The 12,464-nt window shown below is 40.8% G+C and overlaps 1 protein-coding gene across 13 annotated transcripts in view; it reads right to left on the bottom strand.

The window, feature by feature from the left end:
* Window positions 1–12,464, bottom strand: part of sox6 (SRY-box transcription factor 6) — a 135,564-nt gene that overhangs the window by 47,534 nt on the left and 75,566 nt on the right. For all 13 annotated transcript variants that reach the window (XM_035944453.2, XM_055010230.1, XM_035944451.2 and 10 more), the window contains 2 exons: window positions 7,895–8,067; window positions 6,073–6,141 (listed from right to left, as the gene is read on the bottom strand). In XM_035944453.2, coding sequence (XP_035800346.1) covers window positions 6,073–6,141; window positions 7,895–8,067 — 242 coding nt within the window. The remainder of the gene's footprint in view (window positions 1–6,072; window positions 6,142–7,894; window positions 8,068–12,464) is intronic.

Raw genomic sequence — 12,464 nt, 5'->3', positions numbered from 1 at the left:
CCACTTAGCTTCATTTACAAACCATCACTGCTATCGCTGACATTGTGCCTATAACACCTTTTTGTGCATCATTAAGTTTTAACAGGGCCGTGATGGCTTTATTGTTTAGATTGCACATGACTTTGTTTAGCGTCAGCATTTCTTCTGCTCCCTGACAAGGAGTCACATTTCATAACTAATTAAATTGATCCCTCCCACCCCACCGATAGAGTCCACTAAATGGAATTATTTGTATCCAAGTGTCAATATATTAAATCACAGGGGCTAATGAGTTGGGTCACCGCTTTCTTTTATCTTCAGTCTTGCATGTGCACATCTTCATCAGCTAACAGTCTCCTTAAATGGAGGATGAACATGCTGGACTGAGCCTCCCTGGGTGAGAGCCAAGCCTGTCCGACTAGGCTGTTAATGCCCCCACATAATCCTACTAGCAGGCTAACACTGAGCTCTTCAACACAAGGGAAAGAACTGGCAGCACAGAATTTACACAGGCACGAGTGCGCACGCTGCAGCACACACTTAAACACACACACATTATCATTTCCCTGCTCTATTATTCTCTTATTATCATGCTAACAGTTCCAGTCTAGCTGTGCTAATTGGGGGACTTACACATTCTCTTTAACAATGTCTATTTTTGTGTTCTTTTTTTTTTCTTGCCAGTGCATTAATAAGAGTCTCACACTGAGAAAATCATTTGTGCCGGGGAGACAACAAAAGCAACTGAGAATACACAAATTAGTGCTATTATCTTTATGCAATTACCATACGGCCCTGTGTTCATTTAAACTCATCTGATTGATTTAAAATATTTACCATAATGTTGTATTTTTGGGCTTTTGCTTCCCTAAATTGGCAACCAAACAGAATCAGAGAATTAAATGAATGCAGTGGATTGGATAACATGCATGTATTCCCTTTTATGATAGTTCAAAAAAAGAAAAGAAAAAGTGATTACCAGCCAGCAGGCAATTTATCATATGCACCAAACACTAATTTGATAGTATTTGTGTTTGTGCTGGGAGACCTGGATAGATAACTATTTGTGCAGCGTTATACAAAGGTTTAATGCTTCATCTGTTGTAGAAAGCTGTGCGGGACTCGTGAGGATGGGAATACTGAGTGCAGGCCAATTATTTGTGGGGAAACTGCATAACAGTGCCAAAGAGCTTACACTGGCTCGATGATTTATGTTGCAACAGGACCATGACTGCGACCCCAGCCACCTTAAGCTACATCCGAATCACACTGGAATGGCATCACAACAAGAATGTAAAAGTTTCTGAGTGGCGCAGCTAAAGACGGAGCAGGATTTTACTGAAGATTTGAAAAATGACTTGATGATAGCTGTTGGTCAAGCTAGACATAAGACATCTGTCATGCCACATCTGCACAGTGCACATGAAATAACAAAAGCAAATCCAGATTTGCTTGGCTAATACAGATGTTTCCAGAGAGTTTAAAAGTTGGAATATCTGCCAAAAGTGCTTCTAAGTGTATGAAGCTGCATAGGTAATGGTGTTGTTTGTCTGGACTTATTACTAGACTTTTTTATCATCAAAATCTGTTAAGTAAGGTTTTTTGGTGGAGGCTGAAGCAAAAGTGGTTACAAAAATGATTAGAAAAAGAAAGACTGTGTAACACAAAAGTCTAAGTGTTTAACAGGGCAGACCCTACAGCTACTGAACACAGAAGACACATTTACAGAACTCCCCCTGTGAATTTTCAGGTTTCTTCCATTTCTAACTGGCTGAAAGGCATTGCTGTCAAGATTTTTACCTCTTGTAGAAATGTATTAGCTGAAAGCCAACATCAGCATGTAAGATTAGTGCATTTATAGTAAAACGAAATGTATGTGAAGGAAAAAAAAAGCATATATCTTGGTTTTCTCAGTTTAGTTTAAAAGCTTAATAACATACGATAAAACCCATTTTACAGAATGAACTATATGCACCTAATGTAGAGCTTTGTTAAGTCAAACCACGTTTGTCTGCATATCTGTCGTGCTGTGTGTCTTTTAGAAAATATGATAATGTCCTAAAATCTACCTGATAAATTCATTGTCAAGGAAATGCTGGTGTAATTGCACTTTATGTTTAAATTTCAGATGTGTGGCATTGGGCATTTGCAGGTCTCCCACTGTTTCTTTACACCATCAAAGACACATGAGAAAACTTCTAAGACTTTAAAGTGTGTAGTGGACAATAATATGCTGGCCCTCTCTTTTAATCTCTGGTTTTCCTTTTCAAATGGAAGAGATACACACATGCTGTGTTTGTGTATCCTTGTGGACACAAGGTTAAAGGTACAGGCACAGATAATGCCTGTGTACATATAGTGAGGTTGGAGTTTGAAGCCAGACCATGGTGTGGGGAGAGAATAACAGGTCAAAGGAAGATAAATAGAAGCAGACCTGCTTGATGTACAGTTCTGGAACAGGCTTGAAAAACAAGTGTGAAAAAAAAAAAACTATTGTTGACAACGGCCTCTATAGAAATGGTTATCTCTCCAACCCTGGATGTACTCAGGGTTGGTTGGTACATCAATGCCAAAGTCAGTGACAATGTCATGATATTGTGATGCTTTTGATGGATAAAAAATTTAAATTAAATGTTCTGGATTAAAAGTGTCCCTCTGTTTCATCTGGGGAGCTGTGCTTTCTCCAGCCTGTTTGTGAAGATAAAGTTCACCCTGACCTTTCAGCCAGCATTTATTCTCTTGATGTGTGTATCAGTGCGTGGGTCCCTGTGTGCCTGTGTACCGTACACGATCACCTCTTTGCATTTATATGTGTATTTGCGTGCCTGCGTGGCAGAGCCATACCACGGTTTGTATCTCAACAGATACATCCTTGAGGAATACATGTACTACGGCTATTACCACATGAGGTTAGGGGATGGATGCTTATGGCACGACTATGGACAGTACTGTCACTTGAGTTTCACAGAGCGCCACATCATCATTTTATTTTTAAATCCAGAAAAGAGACTTAAATTTAACTCTCATGTACTGGTACTGGAAAATACATATGAAAGAACATGCCAGAAAGCAGTGTCAACAGTCCGATGATCAATGTGATGCTGTTTAGCTGCTCATTTGCAGCAAATACTCCATCAGAAGCAGGAGGAGAAAGTGTGTGTGATTGTGAAACAGAAAGCCCTGAAAAACAGACTCAGATAATGCTCACTGTGACTGAGTGATGGTGAGCTGAAACAAATGAGAAAAACAGAACAGCGTGCTTATTATTTCTTTTTTCGTAACCAGACAGTGCCTACACATACTCAGAGAGATAAGTAACAAGGGAGAAACCGGTTCTCTGCTAATATATATGTTTAATTGTCACATGTGTCTCACAGAATCCTGAATGGTGTTTCAACTAAATCAACTCAAGACTTAATCTAATCCTGGAATTGAATTAGTGCCAAGATGATTTTAACGATGAGGATGGACTAAAGGAATACAAAGAAGCTGAGGGGAAAAACGCACAAAGCCTGGAGCTTTAACTTTTGATAAGCTCCTAACACTTCCATCAAAACATCTGCTATCTTAAAACAAGTGACATTGTAATCCCGAGGGACAAAGCCTAAATCTCTCTGCTTCTCTTGTAGGAATGATGAGAAAGGATAAAAAGGGAGATGGCTATTCAGAAGGGAAACTTGATTGAACTACATGCTGCTTTGGTCCAAACCTCACTAACTAAACCTCTGTAACTACACACTTCTGACAGATTACCTTCAATTCACATGCAAAAAGCCTTTGAAAGCTCACATATAACAAGGCAACAACAGTCTCCGGTTGCAGTCCCCATGGTTTTATTGTTTGGACTGTTTACAATGTCCACTAGGCCTATGTGATCAGTCACATCATCAATACGAGACCTGAGCAAGAGGCTCTTTCTCTGAGTTTTCTCCCTAAAGCCAAAACAGAAGGACTTTGATGGCAGTAGGGTCTCCAATAAACTTTAGTGCTCTCCATGCTAACAGCAAAGTAACTCAATCCCTCAGCACTGCTTACCACTTTGCTAAAAGTCTGTGACATACATGCTGGAAGCTTGTTTACAGAACTAATTAAGTCAAAGCTGTTATATATTAAAATGGCCAGGCCATTTTTAAGAGGCAGCAGTAATGAAAAGTGTGGCAAAAAATGCCTCACTAACTTGCCCCTGACTTGGTTTTATCTTCTCTAGTTGATACTCCGACTTGGGAGGAGTAGCCATCACCACATGGGATATTAGGAGGAACTAAGTTAAGGAGAGAGATCTCATTTGCTTTATATAACTTGCTGTCAGATAAACAATATTGCACACAATGAAACGTAGTGAAGTACTGACAGCAGTTCTTGTGGTGTACACTCGGTGCAGCCGGGGGAGACTGATGGGCACAGGAACAGATGGCCTGAACATGCGATTCTTTTATTTAATTGTGGATGTGGCGCTTTCTTTTTTATCAGGGAAGATCTGTAGCACATTTGTCAAGGGAAAAGCTGGCTAACTGGGCTCTGCAAGAAAGAACTTTACTTGTATCTCTGTTCAAGTGTTTGAAATGGATATTTAGAAGTACGTTCCCATACACACTTAAACCCCCACCCTCTCTCAAAACTATGCATCAAGGGGAATTTTCAGGTATCATTTGCCTATAACTTTTTGATGAAAGCAAGGGCCTCTAAAAGTGAGATTCTTTAGGGCTGTGCCCTTATGCTCAATGAGCATAAGTAAAGGGCTCTCTATGATATGAGTAATACTAGCCCCTCAGCAGTGTATAAGGTACTTCATTTTAGAGTGTTTTCTGCACAGAGTGTCATGCTCTGGGCTCGTCTTTAGTGGAGTGTAATATGGAATAATTTCTCCAATAGACTGTCCACTGCTGAAGTGTAACGTCCAGGCTCGAGTGTCCTGACAGAGCGGCCTTTCTCCTGCAAACAGCTCTTAAAAGGGGCATTTTGGTTGTTGTGCTAACTGCTTTTTGAACACAGAAGTTTGCTTTGCCCCAGTATATCCTGAGATCTACTGAGGCAGATATGCTGTGTAGCAGTGTAATGCCCCATGTGACGCTTAGAAGAAGAATCAGCTTTTTAGCAAAATAATAATAATAAAATGAAAATTCTGATAGAAAAGCAAGACAGGTTGCCGTTTTTTGCTGTAGGAACAATTTGTTGCGGGTGAATGTGAAAGTGAGGGTGCAGTGAAAGGTGAGGAGAGGGAGATTCGTCAGTTAGAACAAGCAAAGGAGGAGGAGGTGAATGGAGAAGGATGTGCCTGACACCAAAAGCACCCAGCAGGATAACATTAGCTTCATAAATGCAGCCAGGCTCGCAACCTTGACCGCTGCCAGTGGCCAGCTCTGGATTACCGTGTACAATCTGACTGTATCCAGCTACATGTTGCCTGGGTGGTCTTTCATTGCACCTCTGCTTTCTGTACTGTATCACATTAGGGACATACAAACATACACACATTGACATGAGGTGCATAGAATAAAATACTATAGCAACAAGTGAATGCTTAAGCATAGAATAAGTATTGATAAGAAAAAAAAACACACACAACATGATGACAATGTAAGTTTCTGCAGCTCTTGTGTTATGTGAAAGCTCGCCACATTGGCCTTCTGGGATCGGCTCGTTTCGGAGGCATTTACCAGCCTCTTTCATGTCGCCCACCTCCAGGCTCCTCTCCATCAGCATCACTCATTAGCTGTTGTTACTTTACCCCTTTTTTTGTTCATTAAGATATGCTAATTATTTGCCTCCATATTTTACAGCCCCATTACCAACAGCCAATTAACATTTGACGAGAGTGATGAATGGTAGCATGACACAAAAATTAAAGATAAAGAGATAAGACATATGAAAAGAGGAAAAAAATATTAGAGAGGCCAACTGAAGATACTAGTATTTCTTTTAATGTTTAATTTGATTGATCTGTGCCATTAAATTCAGACATTTGGCTCATGGTGACAGCAATGCCGCACTAATTATAGTGAAGAAACAGAAAAGTTGTAGACGTCGGTGTGGAGAAAGAAGCAAGTCTTAGCTGCTGAGTGTTGCAGGGACAACAGAAATGCATTCACTGACCTGGATCTGCTGCTGGAGGAGGTTGATTTTGTGCTGCTGCTGCAGAAGCTGCTGTTGTTGTCTTGCAATCTGTTTGAGAACAGAAGTAAAGACAGGAAATTAAATAATCCTTGGATAAACTGACATAAAGAAGAGGAAGAACTTTTAACTACAGACAAAATGCCAGAGGCATTGAGACCAGTTACAGTGTAGTAGAATATGTGCTTTAATAACTTGCTGCTAGCTAGAAAAAGAACAGCTTTATAGAAAAGAAAGTAGCAAATTAGTAAAGCCCAATATCAGCAATTCTTTCTTTTTGCAAAATGTATTCTTGTGTCTAAATCACTCCAAAATGTTACAAAAACCAACCATTAAAATCTCCAAATGTACAAGAAATGAACTGCATTGAACTTCACCGTCAAAACATGTGGTAAAAGAGAATAAATGATTTAGAGGACAGACGACCGTGGTTATGATGGAGATTGCTGGTGCAGGCGGCGTTGGGGTGACAGAGGTCCCTGCTGCCCCTGAGTGACGAGCAGCCACACCACAGCGTTTCTCATCCCCGCACTCCTTCTTTTCTACATGCTCACTTCATTGAGCATGACAACCTAGTTTTAAGTGTCATTTAATTTTCATTTTTAAATATAATTACAAAGTGTTCACTGTAAGATATCGGCCGTCTGCAAATGTGTCAAGATTAATTTGTGCTGCCTCCCTCACGAGTGTCAACAGTTAATTACTGCGTTGTATCTTGATGGCTTGATGACATTCGAGCTCTCAGAGGGCTCTCGCACTCTCCCTCTATCTCCCCCATCTCTCCCTCCCCTCCTCTCTCTCTCTCTCTTCCATTTTATTAATATTCCTCCATTTTAAATAAGATCAAATAATAAAACATCTTATATCACTGTTCATTCATGCTGCAATGTCTACAAAGCCTACAGACTTGAGTGTAGTTTGCAAATGAACATCATTGATTGAAAAAGAAATCAATACTGTTAATGTATTATTAGTGTACTATGACCAAATGCATCACTCCAAGGTATATGGTCTATCCCTTCATTTACCAGGAAGGTCTGAGAGTGTGCTGAGAAAACTCTGAGTGAACTCCTTGCTGATAATTGACTCATAGCCATTAGGGTGGCTGGTGATAATAAAAGTGTCGCCTGTGTGGATAGTTTGTGTCCTTATTTCTTCCCAGACATTAACACACTTCATGGCCTGTGCTAATTTGCTGATTTGTACAATATGGCTCATTGGCCTGATCTGTGCTGCAAATCTAATGCCAGACTTGTTCTAATAGGAGTCGATTTATAAGATATAGAGGACTTCCATGTTTAATATAACGTTTAATTCACACATTCCCTCGCATTTGTTAGTACAAGTCATAATAACGTTTTTTCTACCACACAGCATAAATGTGGGCGAGAGAGCATGACCGAAATATCTGAAGCAATATAAAATATAACATCTCTTAAATCTAATATTATTTCAAATTCCTACCAAGGAGCAAGATTTTATTGGCACATTTGAGGCATGAAATGCAATATGAAATAGAGAGTTAAGTGACAGTTTGTCCCAAATGTATTTAATGAGCTTTATTATTGAGATGAAAAGGAAGTAGCATAAACAAAATTAAAGGAGGAAATAGGATTAATGTTTAAAGTAATAAATAAAGAAGGAAAATGAAAAAAGAAAAGATAAAAAAAAAGAAAAGATAAAAACAAACGTGTCGGGAAATATAGAATATTCTAAAGTGGAAAAATGTTGTTAGCTGCAGTGCAGACAGAGAGAGAGACATGTGATATTGTGAATGGGAGAAAAGAAAAGAGTGAGTAGTTACCTGCTCCTGCTGCTGACGAGCTAACTCCATTTGCTGCCTCTGTTTTTCCATCTGTGAGGCCGCAAGCTTCTTCTGTTCGTCGTGGGCAGCCAGAAGCTGCTCTCGCAGGCTGATCAGCTGAGTGATCATTGTGGAGAGCTGGTGTTCCTTTTCTGCCAGGCTCTCTGGAGTACCTAGTGAAGGGACAGAGAGAGAGAGCAATGTCAGGAGTGGAAAGGATAAATACAAGGTGGAGAGCCTGAGTCATAAACATAAATGCAAGAATGTGTTATACATACCTGAAAGAAAAAAAAGTACTCAATAGGTTTCATAGTGGCCGTGACTAAATAACCGGGGTGTAAGCTGGGTGAAAATCTGCAGAAGGCCTTGATCATTGTATACTGCTAAATATAGAAAAGTGACCACACACTACATACACCGATCATCATATTGTGCTATTGTACCGTACACAATATTTAGCAGAAAGAAAACTACACGGGCAGCAAACCAACTGCAGTGAATTCACTCGAAAGTGTTAAGGTCAGACGCAGCCTGGAGTTGTCTGTTTTGCTGTGGCTGGTTTTCACAGCTTTCAGAGGAAGAAAGGGAAGGAATTGTTCCCGGCACATAGACAAAGAGCTGCAGGGAGCTGTCAAACTGAGGTGGCAGCTTATGTCAGACTTCCAGGGGTGATTGTAAAGAAAGTGTTAAGACTCACTGTTTGCACTGACCCCCAAATGACACAAATTTTATATACTAGGCAATTCCACCTACATATTAGAGGAGGAATTCCTTGCGGATTGAATGGATAATACAAAGTTTTCCCAACAACAAAAAAATGAAAGCACAAAACAGCAATATTCTGAATGAACTGTAACAATCGTAATTAAAACATTTTTTTCATCATAAGCACACGCTCAATCTTGTGAATGCATTCTTCAAAAAGAAAAGCAATGACAGACCAACAGGCTTACTTCTCGCTCTACAGTCACATGTCCGCACTGTGTGTGATAGAGAGAGCGGCTCCGCTGCACTGCTCTCTCCCTCCGCCTAATCAATGCTAAGTGATCCTACCATTGACTTACACAGCCAACATAATTGCCAGTGAGAGGCTAGACAGTAACTCACTCTCCTCCCACTGCACTACTGTGTGACAAGCTGATCTGGGGACACGCTCACAAAAAAACAGATAGGAAAGCTGACAGAAGAGACAGAGAGACACAGTCAGAGAGAGGGAGAAGGATAAAAGCATCAAGATCTAGATAACAGTACAGTGAAGTCTGGCCCAGGGCCAGCAGGAGCTGAATTCTTTCCTGGGTGTCTTCCTCTCGGCTCTGACCACATCTGTCTTGAGTTTCTCCGAGAGCTCCCAGGGGCCCTCTCCACTCAAACTATTTTAATTTGACTAAACACCTGATTTATTTTATCTCTCCGATGAGGAAAGCCGTTTGTCTTAATAGGGCCTGTCAACCTCCAGAACCCATTCAGGGCAATTTACTGGCAGGCTTGTCTGAACCTCAGTTCGCCTCGCTCTGCCTCCGCTGCCTGCTGCAATGGAAGAGAGCTGCAATTCTCCATTTATCCTCCTAACGAAAAAAAGCACCTAAAAGCCGCTATTCATTGGGCCTGTGTGCAGTTTCCAAGGCCTGAATTGACTTCTTATTCACCCGACTACACTTGTTGTGAATGGCTTATCTGTAAAATTGATACAATCAGCACCAATTTTATTAACCTTTGGCTATGTCCATGAAGGAGCTGCCTTTTACAGGTCACCAGCAAGATACATCAGTCGTTGTCACAATAAATCACCGCTATCAATACTGTAGTGGAAAGGAGGGAGAGGCTAAAGAGAGAAATAAAGGTAGGAAGAAAGGAAAGGAAAACAAGAAAATCATCATTTAGAAGAAGCTCCTCGAGGCCATCGGGTCATAGATGACTTTGAGCAAAACATCTGGACTCAATGACGCCTGCTCAGTCTGTCTAATTACACATTTGATGTCACTCACTAGTTTGAGTATTGAATGTGTAAAAAAAAAAAAAAACAAAAAAAACATACTGCTGCATTTTTTTTGAAGAATGTGCAGCACATGCTACTGTATATTTTGTCTTTGTGTGCGTGAATATGCAGGAGACTTGTGCTGGGGGTCCACAGAGGGATCTGAAGTACTAGTCTGAGTGTGAAGAGCTGAGTCCTGCTTAGACACCACAAGAATACTAACAGAGGGTCCATTGTTTTGATGCTGAGCTGAATTGTGAGAAGCCCAAACCGTCCTCTTTACTGCAGTTTAGGCCTCCCCTTTTTGCTTATTTTAAACATAGTTATTTATCAATTAATTAAAACTTTTTCTCTCTATTTTTGTGTAAGCCAGTGCTTAAAAATCAACAAAAAAATCAGGAGTTATTCAGAATAATGATGAAAGAACACTTAAACACAACTTTGGCAATCCAGATATCTCAAAGTGAAAACACGGTGGAAGAATTTCACCTCAGAGACTGTACAGCTGAGCAGAAAATCAGACACATATGTTTTTTGTTGGCTGGTTAGTGTTAAAATCTCTTTCTTCCTGCTTTAAATTATGGATCAGCTTTAAAATGCAGATAAAACTTTTATTGGGTGGTACAGAAGAGGAGAGTCGTGGTCTGTGTCCGACCAGCCCGCTGACAAAAGAGGCCGTTTCCTGCATATTGCATGGCTTTTAACAGCAGTAGGGCTGGGGTCTGCCTGTTAACATGTCTCCTCACATTGCGCTTCCGATGGCAGACAGACGACCCAGAGATGCCTTGGCGCTACATAAACCCCAGCAGCCAGCCAGCAGCCAGCCCAGACCTAACATGTTGTGACACCCTCCCGGTAGACGATGGAGGCTCGGTAGCACAATACCAGCCTGACGCACAGGGAAGATCCCAGGAGCGAGTGGTCAAGCAGTGTTTTCTTTTTTTCTTTAATTTCTAAGGTCAACTTCAAAAATTCGAGATTGACACATTGTAGGAGGAGACAAGCAAGTAAAGGTGTGTTGTTCAGTTTCAGCCCATTGAGCATTTCACCTTTTGAGATCCCTGCCTCTTTTAAACGTCACCAAGTAGGGCAGAAAACATCAACGGGTGACTAAATAAATGATAAGAGAAAAACAAGCAGAGCCATGGTTGCTTGGGGAGGGACGGGGGTATTTGAGCCTTGGGGTCTTTGGATAAAAGGCACTTTGTAGGGGTGCGATTTGTTTTGTCCAATACCCACATCTCCCTCTCTCTTGGCTCCCTCCTCTCTGCTCTAATCAAGCAGTCTCTAATTTGGGTTCCAAGTCCAGTACCGGGGAAAAAGAAGGAGGCTTGTTACTTTGAAGAGTCCCGAGTGAATAACACAGATAAAAGATTCAGGCACAAAAAAAAAAGAAGAAAAGCGAGGGAGGGTGAGGGTGAAAAGGGGGAAAATCACAAGGCACCCTATTCTCTTCCCTTCCTTTGGTTAAGACAGCTGAGCCATTATGACCAGATCTGAATTGAGTTTTTTAGCACCAGAAGACTGGAATTTCTTTGTCTCTCTATCAGTCAGCTATTGTAGATGCTTCCATATGCTGCGAGCCCATCCTAAGTAAATGAGGACTCTAAATGCTACGATTGTACCGAGCTGTATGCACACACAGCCTGCACATAGCTTGAATGCTTAGCGTGCTGAGGCGCTCTCTCTCTCTCTCTCTCTTTTTACTTTCTCCCAAAGTGTGTGTGAATGCAGACGCAAGTGTGTGCAGATGTGTGTTGTGCGCTGCTTCAATCGATAAAAGGTACGTCTCTGAGTAAATGCACGTGTGTGAACTCTGCGGTCACCTGACCCTTTGTCCATTCTTTCTGTGGAAAACACAAAGAGCCAATTGAGTAGCAGCAAACAGCATCTATTGGTACTTTCTTTAGTGTTCAAAATAGAAGGATTTTTCTGCTCGCAGACCTTTCTCCAAGACCATAAAAACTGCTTCAACAAAAGCATGAAACGCAAGCCAATCTTTGTATCAAATTCCCTTTTGTGGCATTAAATATGACTGAACACATTTTATCCTTTGGTCCAAAAAAAGTCATATTGAGGATCCGCACTGGCAGAAAAGCTAGAATAAGAAGAGCTGGTTTTATGGTATCCCTTTGCTTTTAACTACTATATACACTTGTTCAGCGTTGCTACAAGGCCATATGTGTTTCCAGTAATATGGTGTTAATGTGTCTCCATGTCCTACAACCAAGACAATATGAGCAACAGCTGTTTTACCTGGCGTGCTGCCTCTGCCATGATATAAAAAGCTGTTAATCTTGCCAGTAAAACCCCATTAACAAGCATAAGCAATGACTCACAAGCACGTCATGCACTGGCAATTACTCTCAGTCCCTTAAGCTTACCTATATGTATGTACCTGTATGTATGTATGAACATACAGGCTTGTTCACAGTGAAAAACTACCCATCATCTTGTTAAAAAAGTCACAAGTTCCTACAGTACCTAGTATGTTCCCAGTTCATGTGTGTGCACGTACATATTTGAATATAGGCAGATATGTTTTTAAGATACTTTAACAGAATCAAAGTCATTTTAATGGCTCAGCACCTGTAT

Source organism: Amphiprion ocellaris, chromosome 1 (genome assembly GCF_022539595.1).
Source record: "Amphiprion ocellaris isolate individual 3 ecotype Okinawa chromosome 1, ASM2253959v1, whole genome shotgun sequence".
NCBI lineage: Eukaryota > Metazoa > Chordata > Actinopteri > Pomacentridae > Amphiprion > Amphiprion ocellaris.
This window is presented reverse-complemented; position numbering and strand designations above follow the sequence as displayed.